Source organism: Anthonomus grandis, chromosome 12 (assembly GCF_022605725.1).
Source record: "Anthonomus grandis grandis chromosome 12, icAntGran1.3, whole genome shotgun sequence".
In the NCBI taxonomy this organism is placed as follows: domain Eukaryota; kingdom Metazoa; phylum Arthropoda; class Insecta; order Coleoptera; family Curculionidae; genus Anthonomus; species Anthonomus grandis.
In genome coordinates, this window is record NC_065557.1 from 6,277,807 (window position 1) to 6,296,359 (window position 18,553).

The 18,553-nt window shown below is 33.9% G+C and overlaps 3 protein-coding genes across 6 annotated transcripts in view; 2 read left to right on the forward strand and 1 right to left on the reverse strand.

The window, feature by feature from the left end:
• The window catches only part of LOC126742632 (V-type proton ATPase subunit C), a 42,832-nt gene extending 31,463 nt beyond the window's left edge, over positions 1 to 11,369 (forward strand). For all 4 annotated transcript variants that reach the window (XM_050449364.1, XM_050449363.1, XM_050449365.1 and 1 more), the window contains exons 6-10: positions 4,439 to 4,562; positions 4,621 to 4,752; positions 4,812 to 4,909; positions 10,394 to 10,529; positions 10,589 to 11,369. In XM_050449364.1, coding sequence (XP_050305321.1) covers positions 4,439 to 4,562; positions 4,621 to 4,752; positions 4,812 to 4,909; positions 10,394 to 10,529; positions 10,589 to 10,687 — 589 coding nt within the window. In that variant the 3' untranslated portion in view covers positions 10,688 to 11,369. The remainder of the gene's footprint in view (positions 1 to 4,438; positions 4,563 to 4,620; positions 4,753 to 4,811; positions 4,910 to 10,393; positions 10,530 to 10,588) is intronic.
• LOC126742635 (trafficking protein particle complex subunit 2-like protein) lies at positions 11,358 to 18,372 on the reverse strand. The gene is made up of 5 exons (XM_050449368.1): positions 18,236 to 18,372; positions 18,006 to 18,178; positions 17,852 to 17,939; positions 11,494 to 11,573; positions 11,358 to 11,441 (listed from the first exon to the last, which is right to left on the reverse strand). Exons 1-5 carry the CDS (start codon positions 18,266 to 18,268, stop codon positions 11,396 to 11,398), a joined length of 420 nt encoding a protein of 139 aa, XP_050305325.1. The 5' UTR covers positions 18,269 to 18,372; the 3' UTR covers positions 11,358 to 11,395.
• Positions 16,853 to 17,850, forward strand: LOC126742634 (transmembrane protein 199). The gene has a single exon (XM_050449367.1). The coding sequence runs from the start codon at positions 16,961 to 16,963 to the stop codon at positions 17,780 to 17,782; it is 822 nt and encodes a 273-aa protein (XP_050305324.1). The 5' UTR covers positions 16,853 to 16,960; the 3' UTR covers positions 17,783 to 17,850.
• Positions 18,373 to 18,553: the final 181 nt, after the last annotated feature.

Genomic DNA, 18,553 nt, shown 5'->3' on the forward strand with positions numbered 1-18,553 from the left:
TTTACTGAGAACTTTACATTGTAGTGATAACGAAAGCCCAAATTTTGAAAAAACTGATAGATTACGTAAAATAAATCCACTGTTAGAAAAACTTATAAAGAGATATATGTATGCTATGGTTCCGGGAGATTCAGTGTGTATAGATGAGACATTAGTTCCCTTTAGGGGAAGGCTTTTATTTCGCCAGTACATCCGCAATAAGCGCCATAAATTTGGAATTAAATTGTACAAACTTTGTTTAGCTGGCGGGTATACTTACAATGTCAATATATATTGTGGAAAAGATAAAGTCAAAAGTGATATGTCGGCATCTACTAAGGTTGTTTTAGATCTGATGGGCAATCTACTTTATGGCGGAAGGACGCTTTACACTGATAATTACTATACCAGTGTGTCTTTAGCGCACAGTTTATTAGAAAAAAAAAACCATTTAGTGGGTACTTTGCGGGCAAATAGAGCTCTAAATTGTAAAGAAGTTGTGCAAAAATAACTCAAAAGGTGAAACTATTGCGAAAGAAAGTAATACGGGTATAGTTCAGTTAAAATGGAAGAATAAAAGGGATGTTTTGGCATTATCCACTAAACACACTGATGAACAAATAAAGACAAAAAATTCGCGAGGCGAGGAAAAATACAAACCGGCAATGATACTTGACTCAATTAAATAGTTGATCTTTGATTTGAACTAAAATCGTTCAACGCTTGTCTTCGGCGAGTTGTGAAATGGTATAGAAAACTTTCTTTTGAATTTTTGTTAGGAACGTTAATTGTAAATGCTAATATTCTATATTCTGAAGTTACTCAACAGAAAGTTTCTATAACCAAATTCAAGGAGATGATTGCAATGTCCATGTTGCGTTTTGATAAAGATGAATTTTCCAAGGAATCAAGAACAGACAACAGCAAGGAACAAGAAAACCATACATTAGAAGATATAAAAATCCGCTGTAGATGTATTGTGTGTGTGCTATGCCAATGTGTCCAACGAAATCGGTGCAAAAGCTGCACAATCGAAGACACCAAGATCTTTATATGAATGCACTATTTGCAAAAAAACTTATTGTTTAAGTTGTTTTTTTATTAAACACAAAAGTTCTTTGATTTAAAAACAATATTTTGTCTAACTCTTAGCAGTATTATACCTTCTAAATATTTTGTTCAAAGTACTAAATGTGAATAAACCTTTGTTTTTTGGTTTTTTATAATTACAGCTGTTTTTTTAAATAAAAAATAAAATTCTTAGGGTTTTTATTAAATTGGGTCTGTGGCGCCGTGCCTTATAAGTTCCCATTAGTATCACTGCTCTTGTGGCTCAATGTTTGTACCACACAGCATGAAATCAGAGTGATGGGAATGGTCCATATGCTGTACCATAAAACCTAAGCCAATAAATTTTTGTGGCACACATGTGGTGCCATGTGGCAGTTAACGTGTTTTAACGGATATTCTTATTACCAGTTTTTAAGATCGGATTTTGAAGACTATTGGGATAACATGATTCCTTTAGAAAATGATGGTGCTTCCCCACGATATATCCACGACATGTTTTTTTAGACTATTTTCTTACGGGTATGTTTCGATTGCTAATTTATAATATTTACATGTCCGATACAAAAAAGTACAAATATTATTTATAAGATAAGATGTAACTTTAAATATAAGAAGAAATTAACTAGAATAGGTAGATAACCAACACGTACAGATTTTTAAAATCCATTGTGTTGGTAAATACTGTTAGTATATTGTATAAATGAGTTTTAGGTAGTGATTCGAACCTTCAATTGCTAAACAAGATGTATTGTATACTAATAAATTTGAATTTGAGTTTCAAATTATGTTACAGAAAGGTTTGGTGACAGGTCGATTGGAAATAATGGTCCTTTAAGATGGCCGACAAAGGAAACACTAAACAATCGTCAATTTTTTTTTCGAGTAAATAGATTAATTTAGCCTCTTTTGAAATATTTACAGGTGTTTCGAAAATAACAAGATTGTACCCCTGAAGCAATGTCAGTGCACTACTACGCTATTGCATTGTTAGTATTTCTGTCTATCTTATATTTATAACGTGTAATGTCTTGTCACTTGTCACATTTAGTTATTTCAAAAAATTCAGGCCTTTAAAAATAAAAAAATATTACTTGTGACACATCATTAAAAAGGAAATTTAATAATGCAAAAACAAAATATGGCGCCTATAAGAAAAAACAAATTTGACGATAGTTGGCAAAAGACGAAACGTCATATTAAAAATATGAAAACACCATCATGTAGCACGAAAGAAGTGGCAATGCAAGTGTGCAAATTATTTTAAAATCGAATAAGAAATAAGCTCAGGAAAAATTTTTCGAATATCTTCGGAACCATTCGGAATTTTTAATTTTTCTAAACGGCATATTTACTTCTTCTTAAGGATAAGTGTATAAATCAGCTAAAAAAATTACGTTCAACTGCACTCTTGCCTTTTCATTGTATATGTATATACATATATACTTATACTTAACACGTTGACTGCCAAGCACGAGATAACTCGTGGTTGGCAATCTATAGCCAGTCGCCAGCCACGAGTTATCTCGGTTTTGACTAACTGTTTTACGGCGCCCAGTACGAGTAAACTTGTGGCGTTTGTGTTGAAATTTATGGTGCTGGGCGCCCGCAATAGACCAGTAAAACTCATTGTGGCGTCATTTTTAAATTATATTTTCATCTTGTTTAGTACAGAGGAAGCAAAATGCAGTGACACAAAAAAATTTTTTAAATGTTTAAAGTTCTAACAAAAAGCGGAGAAACATAAACTGTGCCTTAAAAATAGGGAAACTTCATTGCTAATGTTTACAGATAGTCAAGATAATAATATGAAGTTTACAAAAAAATTGTCTAAAAAGTCTTGTTTAGTCATTTTTACTTTAGGTGGTAGTCCTTGAAGCAATTTTCCACACATAAGGCTGGTTTTTCTGTCACAGACAGGTCAGAAATAACGTGTTTCTCGTCGAAGTTTATTCGAAGTACATACACGGCAAGGTCTTGTAGGTCGTTTTTTTTCGGTTGGTGGTATACCTTCCAAATAGTGAAAATCCCGCTGCTGTACGCTGCTGGACTTTTATCACCAAGAAGAGTAGACACAAACATCTCTTTAAATTTTAAAGATTTTATTCTGCTTCCGGTATTCACGAAACAGCAAGTAAGCGTTATGTATATATATTTCGACAGTGGCGTAACTACCGGTGTTCCACTGTGTTCCATCGAACACGGGCCCCCTCGCTCCGCTTACTACTGCTGACTGATATCGGAAAAATTTTTAAAGAACTTTCGGCTATTTAAATTTAAATTTTTTCCTAACATTTAATTAGTTATTACCTGAAAAATCTGTCCTGTAAAGTTGCAGGGGGGCCCCAAATACTTTATAATTTTAATGTTTGCAAGATTATCAAAATTTTTTTCGCAAAATTTTCGTTTCGACTGTAAACTATAAAAATATTTTCTAATGTTTTTGAGTATAGAGTTTTTATAGAATATATGGGGCCTCTACCAAATTTATGGTTACTGAAAATCATATTCACATTTTTCTACATTTTTATTTGATAATGATCTACTGGGGAAGATATTTAAAGAAAAGAAAATCGGACACTTTGTTTGTAAATCTAGCCTACTTCAGGCATTAAAAAATTAAGATATCTTCGTGTCTTGGCCAAATAATGCAAATACAGGTCGGGGGCCCCGACATTCAGCTCCTTGAACTTTATTAAGGTTTTTTCACGGGGAACAATGACAAGAAAAGCATCGACATTTCATAAAATTATTTTGAGATTGAAAAATGATTGTATTTTCACTTATGATAGATATGCAAGGACCGAAAAAGCAGGGGGCGGCCTTTAGTGTAGGGGGCCCCGTGCGATTTTTCGAACACAACAAATTTCACCGTTGTTACGCCACTGTATTTCGAGAATATGCAATGCAATCTTTTTCGGCCATCTAATGGTTTTTCTTAGTGAGCTATAGTAACTTAGCATTTGATCGGACTGGTCGATACCTGACATTCCTGCATTGTAGTCCTTTATTATATTAGGTTTTACAGAAACTTTTCCGTTCCTGTTGCGCACTTCAATCATTTGTACTTTGTGCATATTTGAAATCGTGGTTGGGCGCCGCAAGAAACTTCTGCTCGGACACGCCCGACCACGAGATAACTCGAAAGTTGTTTTTTAAAAAAAAATAAAAATAAATATAACATATAATATTAAAAGTTTTGATTTGTAAGCCATTTTGACTAATTATTTCAATTTTGACATAGTGGCGTCCGAGAATGGTTTTTATATAAATGTCATGGCAGTCAACATGTTAAATAAAGATAAAATGGTCCAGGAATATTTAAATTGCTGAAGAATATTCCTGAAATATATCGCGCTACTCGAGTTCTATCTCTGGTTCGTAATTCCAGGGCGCAATTTAACGAATGGAACGCCACCTACGAGAAAATCACCAAGATGATCGTACCGAGGTCCTCCCAGTTGATCACTCAGGATAACGAGTACGGACTCTTCAACGTCACCTTGTTCAAAAAGGTCCATTTTAACCCCCTTTGAAAATGCGCCTTTTTCTTTATAATTTGACGAATTTTAGGTGGCCGACGAGTTCAAACACCACGCCAGAGAAAGGAAATTTATTGTGAGGGACTTCGTTTATGACGAGGAGCAGCTCGCCGCCGGCAAGAACGAGATTACCAAGCTGGCTACCGATAAGAAGAAGCAATTTGTTAGTTTTTCTCGTGTTTCTCTTATTACGGGATTTAATTAATTTAATTAATACTCTAGGGCCCCTTGGTCAGATGGCTCAAGGTGAATTTCAGCGAGTGCTTCTGCGCCTGGATCCACGTCAAGGCACTTAGGGTGTTTGTTGAATCTGTTTTAAGGTAAGTTCACCTTTTAGTTTTTTCTCAAGTTCAACAAACTGTTTTTATTTACAACATTTTACTGACCTTTTGTTCTCTAAGAATTCTTCAGGGTTTTTATGCTACAAAACATAATTTATAATAATCATTATTTAGAGTTACTAGTGATCTATAAAGTCTGATGTCCAAAAGAAGATTTTAGCCTCAATCATATGAAATTCTTAACAAGCATTGTAAAGGAATGTTTTGCTAATATTATGCAGTTTATTCATTTAGATTTGTAGTGGTTTTTAAGAATATTTCCTGTAGAGTAACATTTCATTTAGAGTAATATTAGGTCACTAAGTAATACCTCAAAAATTGTTGCTGTTTCCAGTATAAATAAGGATGTTAAGGAGTGAATTCGTTTGGATTTAAATAAAGGTCAACACGATTCTATGGGATTCAAGGAATTTCGATACAATACCATTCCGATAATCCAACTGTAGGTTACCCAAATAGGAACCATTAAGAGTGCCCTGAAATTCTAGAATATTTGTTTTGCCAACATTGTGCTATAAAGAGACTAATCATTATAATAAATCAGGAATAAAAGATATGAAAGTACTGATGTACATACTTCACACTGAATGACTTCTAGGAAAGATTGGGACAATTTTCACCCAGCTCCCTAAAATCAAAATGTCGCAATTCTTGGGAATTAATGCAATCAGAAGCCTTTGACAAATCGGAGAAAACTGCTGCAATAACTTTTTACGCATTAAGTTGTGTTTACGGGTGGGTTGGCATCGCTTGTTCTCTTCCTAATTGATAGTATTCTTACCTTCACTAGTTTTTGAATGTTTGACAGGTAGGGAGGGAAATTGGTGGAAAATTGAAATGATTTTCGAATGAATCGTTATCACTTTTCCTACCTTTAATGTCCTAGCATGCCATAACCCACGACTGATTGATGGATTTAATAAACTGTTGACAAATCGGTATAATATGGAGTTTTTTGATTTTTTTAATGTTTTTTGACATTGACAAAAACTACAAACAACGACACACCAACAACGAAGTAATGACTTAATATTCTAGGATCATAAAGCATTATTTTAAATTTAATATTTTAAAATGGCGTTTTGCAAAATAACCTTGGCACCAAAAAGTAGTATTTAGGTTGCTAATGATCTGTGCCAAATTTCAAATTTTTATATAAACACACTCAAAAGATAAGAGGGTGAGGGGTTGAAGTAAGAGCCGCACTGTATAGATAAAATTTCATAGATATCTCCGCAGACACATTGCCCTCATTATCATAGAATAATTTATCATACCCAAGATCTTTTGATTTTAAAACCAAAGTGACCCAATGGATTCAACAATCTCACAGTGACGGTGGTACAAATCCATAGGAAACTGTGGTGGAATGTAAACATCGTTACCAACTTGGCACAGGACCTCCATTATTGGGACAACTTATTAACAAACTTTAGAGCTCCTCCATCACTAGATTTCTTGCTAGACCCAGCATTCCTGCCACACCTAAATGGCTTAAATCCATTACACAAGTTCACCATGAGATATAATATCGTTTGAATTACTTTAAAACAAAGAATAAAATGCCATAAGAACAGTATGACATAGGTCCTACTAATTCCACGATTTTGGACGGAAGACCACTGACATTTTGGAAGTAGGTATAAATTTAGTGGGGTTGCTGTGAGTATTTTTGTTTCGAGTCAACAACCACTGTCAATCCTCTATGATACCTGATGATATCACATTCTCCTGCAATCTGTCACTCCTCAAGAGATTTTTTTGCTGCTTTATAGGCATCCTGTTGCATTTTTGTTTGATCAGAAGATATTTTATAAGAAGGTTGACGTAATTTATTACTTGATTATAAAGCAAGTCACATTAGCCTTAAAAATAACTTTAGTAGGTCTAGGCTTATTATTTATGGCTTTATCAACACGAATCACCTTATGAAAATTGTCGATGTTTCCTGTTGGAGTTTTGTTAGTTTGGAGAACAGACACACGCACTTTATCATCTTTAATCCAATCATAGAAGAAGAATTAGGTTCTTGCAAATTGTAGATCATGAGATCCTTTTCAACATGTTGTTGAAAGCAATTCGGTTTCTTCCTCCATTTGTCTCAATTTTCTTCCACATTTTTGAAGGCATCTCTGCAATCGAAAATTGCAAAAGTACATGAGCACACGCTTTTGCAAAACAACCGCTTTTAATTCAGAGGTTGAGAGAGTTTTTAGACAGGTGAAATCTGCCTCTACAGCTATTACTGCTTGCTTGTCATCTAGATAAAAACTACATGTACCACATTTATGAGCCATTGTAACCTCAAGTTATAAGCCACTTTGAAAATTTAACAATCAGTTGAAATATTAACAATCTTTGTATATTTTGTAAAAATTATTATCAATTAGTGTAGAACATTCATGAATTCATCCAGAAGACCTAATATTTTTATTTACTAGGTTTGGTAACTTAGAGAAAATAAATTTTTTATAAACGACAAAATGTAAACAAACTCTCTTAGTTTTAGGTTAGGATTAGTTTTTTCATTTAGTGTACATTGTTGATATTTCATATATTTCAATATCGCAGGTATCGCTGTCTGGTATATTACATAATAGGATATTTAAATCCACTAAAAACTGATCTGCGTTTAAAGATGGTAAACGATAAATTGCAGTTATGCATATTTGAATTTGTTATTTTCAAAAAATTCTGATTATTAATTTCAATAGTTAGATTATCTAATATTAAATCATGCTTTAGGTACAGAACGCAGCCATCACATTTATTGATAGTACTTAATTTCTTTGATTAAACGAGATTTTTAAAAAAATTGAATTTTCCTATTATATTTAACAGTAAAACATGAATTCTCGTCCTAAGGTTTATTATCTATTTTGATCACTACCTCATCCTGGTTCAAAGTCCTAATGAGAAGTGGGATTTTGTTTTTCATGCTTAGTCATGGATTGGTCTTTGGCTAACAATTTCTTTTTTAGGTTTTGTAGCAAATTGGAAGATTTTAAATGAGCTAAGGGGTAAAAATAATGTCTTGGTTATTCCAAGTACCTTAGATTCCAATGTCCTCAATTCCTTCTACTGTGATATTGCTAGTAACCTTGCAGCCAATCTCTCACAAAAAATAGATCCCAGGAGCTATCTCAGCCATGTGGTAGTAGCCGAATCTTTCTTTTTTGCCCCCACAAGTGTAGAAGAGCTTAAACAGTTAATGGTTAATATTAAGAATAAGAGTTCATCAGGTTGGGATGGGCTTTCTCCTAAAATATTTTCTGCTTTACCTCTTGTTGCTTTGCAAGTCTTGGCCGAGTCAATTAACTTTTCATTTATGTCTGGAGTTTTCCCAGAGTGCTTAAAAAAAGCAATGATTGTTCCTCTTTACAAGGATGGCGATCGCGACTGTCCTTCTAACTTTAGACCTATAGCGTTATTGCCTACTTTAGCCAAGATAGTGGAACGACTCGTTAAGGTGAGGATGGTTTCATTTTTAAATCGGTTTGGCCTATTGAGTCTTCAGCAGTTTGGCTTTCGTGAGTCTGTGAGCACAAATGATGCTATCTTTATCTTTCTAGAGCACCTGTACAACCGACTGAATGTTGGTGAAGTTGCAGCAGCGGTATTCTGTGACTTGTCCAAGGCATTTGACTGCGTGAGTCACAGAGTGCTGCTGATGAAACTGGGGCTCTATGGTTTCAGAGGAACTGCCCTTGAGTGATTTTGTTCCTACTTATCAAATCGTGTCCAGGCTGTCAAATTTAATGGTGGTATCTTTAAGGAACTTAATATAAATGTGGGTGTTCCGCAAGGATCAGTACTTGGTCCTTTACTTTTTCTCATTTATGTGAACGATCTGCCACAACTGCAGGTAACTGGCAAATTTACATTGTTTGCCGATGATACCACTATCCTCTGGCACGACTCTGATGTTTCTCAAATAGAGGCCAATATACGTGCAGATTTGTTAAAAATAAAAGACTGGTGTGACTGGCAAATTTTTTGACATTTAATGTTTCCAAAACAAATATCCTTAATTTTAAATGTAATACAAATGATATATGTTTAAATAATGAAGCCATCACCATGCCACCGTTCAGTAAGTTTTTGGGTCTTTCCATAGACAAGTTCCTTAAGGTTTATTGCCACCAGTCTTAATTTCTCCATCGCCAGATCTGCATACTTCGCGATTATCGAGTCGCACCTTCGATATGGAATTTGCTTTTGGGGTTCATGTTCAAATTCACTTTTTAGTTCAGTGTTTGTACTCCAGAAAAGGGCCATTAGATATCTCTGTGTGGGGCCAAGCCTCGTGACTCATGTCGCCCGCTTTTTGTAAGTCATAACATTTTAACCCTGTGTTGTATTTTTATTTTGGAAACAGTTTGCTTAGTTTTTAGAAAATATAAACAGGAACTCCACTTAGGAAGCCACTATAATACGCGACAAAATTATTTGTTGAGGCTACCCATTCCTCATTTTGAACTTGTCCGTAGCTCTATCATATATGGAGGTAGAAAGCTGTTTAATAAACTTCCACTAGAAATAAGATAACTTAAGACTGAAAAAAGCCTACGTACAAGGACGAAAATATTTCTTGCTAGTAAAGCATACTATAGTTTAGGTGAATTTTTTAATGATTAGCATTAATTTTATTTTATTTTAAATTAGTTTCTCGTATTTATTCCTTTAATGTACAGTCTATTGGCTTTGTCTACAACTTCTATGTTTATATTGTCAATAAAGCATTTTTGAGTTTGAGTTGAGAAATTTTTGGTTGAGAAATTTTGTTTTACTTCGATACACCGCGTGTTAATTTTCTAAATAGTTGCTTGCGTTGCAACTACGTTAACTTTCGTGTCTTCCTCCAAATATAGTACAAAACAAACTAATACTAAGACTTTTTTTATAAAAGACAAAAACACAAAATCTACAGCATCACAGAAACATTTAATAAAACGACAAAGGTTACATGTTTCGCCCGACTAGAGCATCATCAGACCATCTTACATTGTAGGTAAGCATTGTTTATTTATATGTTAGGTGTTTTGTGTATGTTATGGTCTGATGTTGCTCTAGTCGGGCGAAATATGTAACCTTTGTCGTTTTATTAAATGTTTCTGTGATGCTGTAGATTTTGTGTTTTTGCCTTTTATAAAAACGTATGACCAGCATCTTTGGGAAAATGGATGAATTTTTCGAGTTTACTAAAACTGTAAATACTTAATTCCTCGGCTACTTCGAAATTCGACGCTCACCATTAGACTTCGAGAATGTTATCTAAAACTTTTTTTATCTTCTAGTTTCTGTAAATGCGAAATAAATGAACAAAAATATCGAGAATTCTCTTTTCCTCTTAGATCACTACTTAATTAATATATTGAAATCATAAATCACTAAAACATTTTGTTAAACCTAAAGCTGCATCTATCCGGATTCCTTTTAAAATCCGATAAATGTGAATTTCAGATACGGCCTACCAGTCAATTTCCAAGCAATTTTGATCCACCCCCATAAAAAAACCATGAAACGTTTGAGGGACATTTTGAACCAGTTGTACGGGCATTTGGATGGCAGTGTGGGACACCAAGGGTCCCACGTTGATGTAATTATATAATTACTTTCCCAATAATATTTAATTTTCACTATTCACGAATTTTTCAGAACGTTGACATTCCTGGATTAGGCTTCGGACAGGCCGAGTATTATCCGTACGTTTACTATAAAATAAACGTGGATATGATAGAAAACAGCAAAATATAAGTTCAATAACTGAGATGCCCTTATTGTATAGTTGATTCCTCTTTATTAGGTCCAAAAAAAAAAGATATTTTATTCCATTTTATTTTAATTTTATGATTGTTTTTTTTGCACAAAGCGGGGCCCTTTAGCGCCCTAATATTTTAACGTTACCGTAAAAGACATTAAGGGAGGTATTTCAAGGTGGCAAAATATTTATGCATCAGTAGACGTGCTTTTAAGTTTTAAATATTATATTATTATGTGGAAAATCGTTCAAAATACAATAACTGTTGTAGTGCAATAATTAAAAAAAAACATATTTAATACCCGTGCTGTTTTTTCGAAAGCTTGCAGAATTTCTCGACAATATTATTAATATATACCAGTATGTAGTTTTTCCCTGGCATTTGTATATTCACCTTATGTAAAGAACAGTATTGTGCTCATTGTAAATACCATGTATATACTTTGCGGAATTTAAAATTGTAATTGCGAAAATAAGAGTAATTTTTCTAATATTATATGATGCCTGATTTTGCTTTTTGTTTTTCGGAGCGACCAGTTTCCAGAACACTATACTATTATAGGAAATATTGAGTATTTTCTGAGATTGTTAATAAATTTTCAATGAACCGATTATTATTATTATTGTTAAAGAAATAAAATGTATTTGTTAGTTAAATAAAAAATATTTTAGAAGGTTTTTCGTTTGTTTTTATTTCTCACAAGTTACACTGTTCCTGTGATGATGCTCTTGATACTGGTGTCAAAAGACCTAAAAATCAACAAAATGCTTGAGAGTAAAACTTGGGAATTTTTACACTTACTTGGAGGTAATTGGTTCTCCTGGAATGTAAAATGGGTTGCTAACCATGTCTGCGTATTCCGAATGGATTTTTCTAAACATCTAAAAATGGGTGAGAAAATTATCAAGATTACAGAATCTTTAAGAAAATTCTATTATAAATTTTATTCAGGAAAAGGCATGAGAGGGTGAAATTTTGTATAGCTTATAACAGCCGTGTTATTGATTTTATCGGAAAAGTACTCGACACCATTTTTGAAGGGAAAAATCAGCGTAAAATACATTGGTTTCAAACTTCACATTTCAAAGGAAGATATGGCGATCTATTAAAAATTGAAGATTTAACTCCGACATGCTTTTTCTTCTCAAATTGGTTAGTTCTCATATTGTCTTTCTTGTTCCTATCACCACATGAAGTTCTTTTAATGTTTTAAGTTGTGGTGAAGGTTGCAGGCCGAGGGTTTTTGATAAATAAAAGGTTTCCAAAAATACAGCCTCTTTTCAAAAGAACGTTTTATACTTCTGGTCAACTTTGTGTTTGTTGTTAAATGTGTTAAGGTCAGTAATTATGTAACTGTTGCTTTGTTTGCGTATTTGTTTGTATCCTAGCCATAGGGATAAGTCTCAAAACCGAGACGAAACATTATGCCATAATAAATGAAAGTAAAGAGAAATTATGGCTGTATTTTTGGAAACCTTTAATTTATTTTTAATGTTTTAACTTGTCTATAGAGTCGAACGCCTTCGTGTAGTCCAGGAAGCACAACTATAATTTTAAGTTGCGTTTCCTCGCTTTTTCAATGATCTGTCGGGTAATGATGTAATGATCTCGTGTACCTTTACCTGATATGAACCCTTTCTGTATATCTCATATTTGTGGAGAAGAAGTGTTGGAGAAATACTTTACTTGTGTACTGTTTTGAAGTTATTAAATTTTAACTCTAGTCACATAATATTAAATTTAAAATTTTGTCTAGGAAAATGTAACTACCTTTCCACTGTGAGTGCTTTCAACAAAATACAGATTTTAAATGACTAACTAATCGAATATTTTTGCTACTATTATCGAACTACTAAGTATCGAACTTTGCCTAAGGCCCGGTTGTACAAGCAGTGGTTCGACTTAAGTTCTACTAAACTGCAGTTCCTCGTTGAACATAGTTCAGAGGTTCGTGTGTTGTTCCAGTACAAGTTTAGTTAATCTAGGTTCTATTTAAAGTATGCAATGGCCACATAAAAAAGAAAAGAAGAACCTAACCTATTCATTAAAATTACACTTTGTGACTTGGCTTGTAACTTTGGGACAACAGCTGTTTTTTTAAATTATTTTCTTCAAAAAGACTTTTTTCTTTAAATACGTTAAGTTTTAGTGCTTAAAGTCTAAAATAAGGTAATATTCTGCAAAACTGAAAAGTTTGGCAACATTTATCGTTAGTGTAGACAGGTGTCAACAGGTGTTTTTAAAACTTCTGTAAACTTACTATTGTGTATCCAAATCTAGCATAACTACTTAATTTCTGGTAAGTACATGTTAGCTAGTCATATTCTAGGATAGTTTTAACAACATATATAAAATTGTAATTTTTATTAAAAAAGAAATATTTGAATTTGTTCTAAAAATCATAACATATGGAGGTTACTTTGGTACATGTCCCAAAGTTAGACGGCAGATGTCTAAGTAGGGGACAAATTTAAAAAATATAGTGTACCAAAGTTACACCGTTGATGCAGTGTATGTTTCTATGTTTTTTATTTCTTTTTTCAGGTAAGCCAGTGCCTCGACAGCAGCAGCGTATCCTCGGTGAACGCAATTACAAAAATTATAGCCAAGAGAAACTTCAGCAAGCTCTTGAAGAGATTAAAAATAAATCAATTTCTCTTCGAAATGCAGCAAAAAAATACCAAATTTCCAAAAATACGTTATGGAATAAGCTTCACGGAAAACATTCGCGAATGCCTGGCAAACCAAGGGTTTTTACAGACCAGGAAGAAGAGTCATTTTCTGGACACCTAATTGCTTTATCAAATTTTGGGTTTCCGGTGACATGTGAGGACTTAAAAACCATTGTCAAGTCTTATTTAGAAAAGCGAGGCAGAAAAGTGCAATGTTTTAAGGATAACTATCCAGGACCCGATTGGATAAGTTTATTTTTAAAACGTAGGCCTGAACTCAGTCAACGGTTTTCTCAAAATATTAGTCGCGCTCGAGCGGCTATTAGTGACGCAATTATCAATGAATATTTTGATAATCTACAAACTGAGCTGGAAGGAGTACCCCCAGCTAATATTTACAATTATGACGAGACAAATCTCGTTGACGATCCAGGCCGATCAAAAGTAATTACCAGGAAAGGGACCAAATACCCGGAAAGAATTCGAAATTCTTCAAAAGCCTGTACTTCCCTTATGATTTGTGGAAATGCTGCTGGACAGGTTGCTCCCGTGTATGTCAACTACAAGGCCCAAAGGCTTTGGTCAACTTGGACAGAAGGTGGCCCCTTAAATACTCGTTACAATAGTACTAGCAGTGAGTGGTTTGATTTCCAAATATTTGAAGATTGGTTTGTAAACTTAATGCTACCCTTATTAAAACGACAGGAGGGTCGTAAAATATTGATTGGGGACAACCTTAGCTCCCACCTTAATCAGGAAGTCATCAGATTGTGCGAATTGAATAATATTAGATTCATTGCATTGCCTCCTAATAGCACTCATCTCCTTCAGCCTTTGGATGTTGCCTATTTTCGCCCAATGAAAAGTAACTGGCGGCAAATTCTTAATGCCTGGAAAAATACCGCAGAAGGAAGCCGCTTTAATGGAATACCGAAGGACACTTTTCCTGGACTATTAAAGACACTTATGTCAAAATTAGAAGAACGCGGTGTTGAGAGTCTCAAAGCAGGATTTAAAAAATGCGGCATTTACCCTTTAAATAGGGAAGTTGTGTTAAGTAGGTTGTGCGGTAATGTTGTTGCAGACGATCCTTTAATTAAAACGGTTGTGGGACAAAGTTTTCTTGAACATCTCAATGAAAAGCGTGAACAAGCAACGACATCACGGATTCGAAGAAAGAAGAAACTCCAAGTACCTCCTGGGAAAGGAATAACAGTCTCCGACATACAAAACCCGGTCTCTCCCGTACCCATTAACTATTCTCAGCCTCAACCCTCCACCTCCAAAGCTCCCAATAGTATTAATATTCCAGAAATAGCTTCTGATAGTTCAGACTCCGATAATTTGCCATTGATCACGCAAGCAAACAAGCAGAAACAAAAGCTAAAAAGGCAAAAGAATAATTCGGTGGATTCAAGTACTGATGAGAGCGTTGTGACCGTAATATATGCAGAAAGCAGTGACAGCCTCTTTTGTTCTGAACTCTCAGAGGATTCTAAGGCAGAGGAAGAAACGGGCAAAGAAACTGCCTGTCCTAAAATTAATAGAATGGTCGGGAATTACGTGTTGGTTATTTTTGATGGCAAATACTACCCTGGGCAAATTACAAAGGTTCTTAAAAATGGGGCCATCATAAACGTAATCGAATCATATGGAAAGCAGTGGAAATGGCCAAGTCGTAAAGATGAAATCTATTATCGTAATGACGAGATACTAAAGTCCATAGATAAACCGATACGCAGAGGAAATCGAGAAGTTTTTGATGTTCCTGAGATAAAGGATCTTCCTTAGAACATTGAAAGGCCTTTCAATGTTCTAAGGGATCTTCTATAAAAATGTTAAAGTTTTTTTTTTAGTAAAACCTAAGCTTATATATTTACTTATCTTGTATAATCAATGTTTTGAAACAATAAATTATAAAATAGGCCTCATTTTTAAAATTTTATTGTTTTTTTTTCTGCTTTTACATCTTTTGCATACATCAAATATCTAATAAACTACGTATTTCCTTTTTTTTAATAAATTGTAAATTCAATGCAACGTCTATCTTTAGGACGTACCTTTTAGCAGGCAAAATAATAAAAGAAAATATTTGTGTACCAAAGTTACCCAAAAATCCGGGTAACTTTAAAACACTTTCTAAGTCCAATATCTCAGCCTAAACAATAAACAGAAGTTGTTTTTTGTAAGTTATAGTTGGTAAATGCTTTGAAGTTTTATAATTAACAAGTATAAGGGTGTTAATTTCGTAAAATATGGTATAATTTAATAAAAACATGAAAAACTGTACCAAAGTTACCCCGGTTTACGGTAATTAATTTATTTACTTTTTATTTATTTATTTACTTCGTTTTTTGTCTGTTGCCGATTATAAGTATTTTTTGAACACAAACAATACCGTAAATTCCGAAGTGTTGTTTGTTTAAAAGTGTTTTGGGGCCCCTGCTGCTTGCCAAACCGTTTGGGTCTGCTTATCTGACATGGAGAAAAAAATTAGGGCAAGCAATTTCTCTGTGAGAGAAGAAAATGTTCTTATTAATTTAGTAAAGAAATACAAGGAAAGCGGAGAGCTCCTTAGAACTGTTACATTTCTAAAAATAAGTATGAGAATATAAAAAAAGGGCCAAGCAAACATTTATAACAATAACTACAAGCGAGAGTGATATCCATGAAATATTAGGGAGCCAACTTACAGGACTAACATCAAAATATGACACTGATGGCAGGTTTTTTTTAACTTGTTTTAAATCATTTTCAATCTTAAATATTGTAAAATTTTTAGAATCAATTGTTATTCAGATTGAAAGCAAAAATGCTGACGATATTCTATCTAAGATCTAAAAGTATTTTTAAAGTCTATAAATAGTGTAATTGAACTAATACAAATCAACATACTCGTCCGTAACCGATGAAATTTGTTCAGAAATTCTATCTACTATGACTCTTACAGCTTGCTTTTCCAACCTAAATCTAGCCTTAAATTCTTTATCATCCCAAATGATCCAGTCTATCCCTGTACACCTGTGATGATCTAGGGTGTAAAATTTTATTTACTAATTCCAGAAAATTTTCGACTTTCGTCATTCCCAAATAGGATCCATTTTTATATTTATGGTTTGTAAACTAAGTCTAGGGTACCTAGTAACTAATAAATTAGCACCTTACCAAACACAATAATTATCGAAAGGCGGCTGCATTTACATAAATAAAAAATATCAAAATGATATACTAAATATTAATTTAATCTCAAAAATTTGCTTGAACGCTCCAAATTGGACGTTCAAGATGAACCGCAGGTTATCGTTTGAACCAACATTGAACAACGGATTAATTCCGCTGAACGGGAGATCTTTATGAACTGTTGTTGAACGCCCATTGTACAACCGGGCCTAAGAAAGTTTGAATATTGAACCACTGTACGTTCAAAAATTGATCAGAGGATATCGCGCAAAAGCTGGCAACGCCGTACCGCATGACAGACCTTTGTTTACCGATGTCAAAAACAGCTGATCACGTGAGCTTCCTTTACACAGTAATTTAAATAATGTCCGAAAATTGAACAAAACGTGACTTTCTGCTTTAAAACAAGCCAAAATATGGCCGGGAATATAGGCCAAATAAAAAACACCCAAGTGCTAGTGGATCCTTCCCCAAAACTAAGAAACTTTATCAAAGATATAAAAGTGGTGGGTGACAATGTTCCTGTAGGCATTCAAGACATTATTTATAAAAATAAGCCTGATGAGGCAGCGGAGCAGAAACGAACGAGGCCTGAATACCTTATAACAGAGACGGATAAAAAATTTATAAGTTCTTTGAATTTGAAAGTGCCAAATGTTGAACCTGAAAAACCAAAGCCTAAAAAGGTATCAAATAGCTCCAGGTTGTTGTCACTACATGACTTGCACTGGCTGCATGCCTATGTACAAAAACAAAATTCAGATAACAACAATAAAATATACCTCCATGAGCTTTTGGAGGGATCTGAAGTGGTTTTACCAAAAAACGAACTAATCCCAAGAAACAAGGAGTTGGAAAAAAGATGTCAAAAACTCAAAGCCGAACAACAAAACCGGGAGTATGCAAACATGACGAAAAATGTGGATAACTTCAGGAAGACCCTGCCAGAAGACACTATCGGTTATCAAATTAAAATGATGAACAAACACCTTATAGCAGTCTTTCAATTTGTTGTATCTGTGATTACCGGGTTTGCCTTTGGTTATGTCGGGGTCGAGTTGTTAATCGGTAGTTTAGATTTTGGGGTGAGGATGGTGTTGGGGATTTTTTGTGCCTTGACTGTTGCCACAGCTGAACTCTATTTCTTGCTTAAAAATCTGAATGAAGATATGGAGTTCGAAAATACTGCTAAGAAGAAAGCTATTGAGCATAAAGAGGGGACTAGTGTAAAAGAATAGCTTAATAAATATTATTAGTGTAACTTTTAAGTATGTAAGCTTAAACATGAGTAAAATATTATCACTTACTGATCGTATATCATTATCCCTGAGGCTCATATTTGTTGAATCCACCACTATTATGAATTTAATTTTTGTATTTGTAACATATCCATAACTGAATTAAATTAAGGAAGAAATATTAGCTTGTATATTGATTCAGAAATTTAGTTAAAAAGGATACATTTTGCATGTTTCAAGTGAATAGAGTTGGCCTAAATAAAGTTCTCTGGAATCAGTGGCTGTTTTATTAGAAGGGTTTAACTTTTCCTCAATAATGTCCAGTGAGGAGAGCACCTTATATTGGAAATGTAATTCTTCATCAGGGTTAATGCAACAAAAGTATTTGGGGGAGTTCTGAAAAACACAAGTTCCACAGTGCAATTATTGTAATTCTGTTTATTGGCTTCTTACGTCTTTTCCTACTATTGCGGCACAAACTGCCATGTTGTCTTCAGCGATTATATTTTCAATAATTTGTCAGACAATATTTTATTTAATTTTTAGAGAATTTCTTAACATAAACATTCCCTACATTCCATTCTTTGACAGTGACAGTGACAGACAACGTTGCCAACCTTTTTTATGTTGGTAGTTACAAATCCGAAAGTCAATATATTTGAAAAAAAAAAGGTTTAGAACATGAAACATCGGCAAATATTATCTATAAATTATTATTTTATACAAGCATACAATTAAATCGGTGTTATACATCAATAAATTATTTCAAAA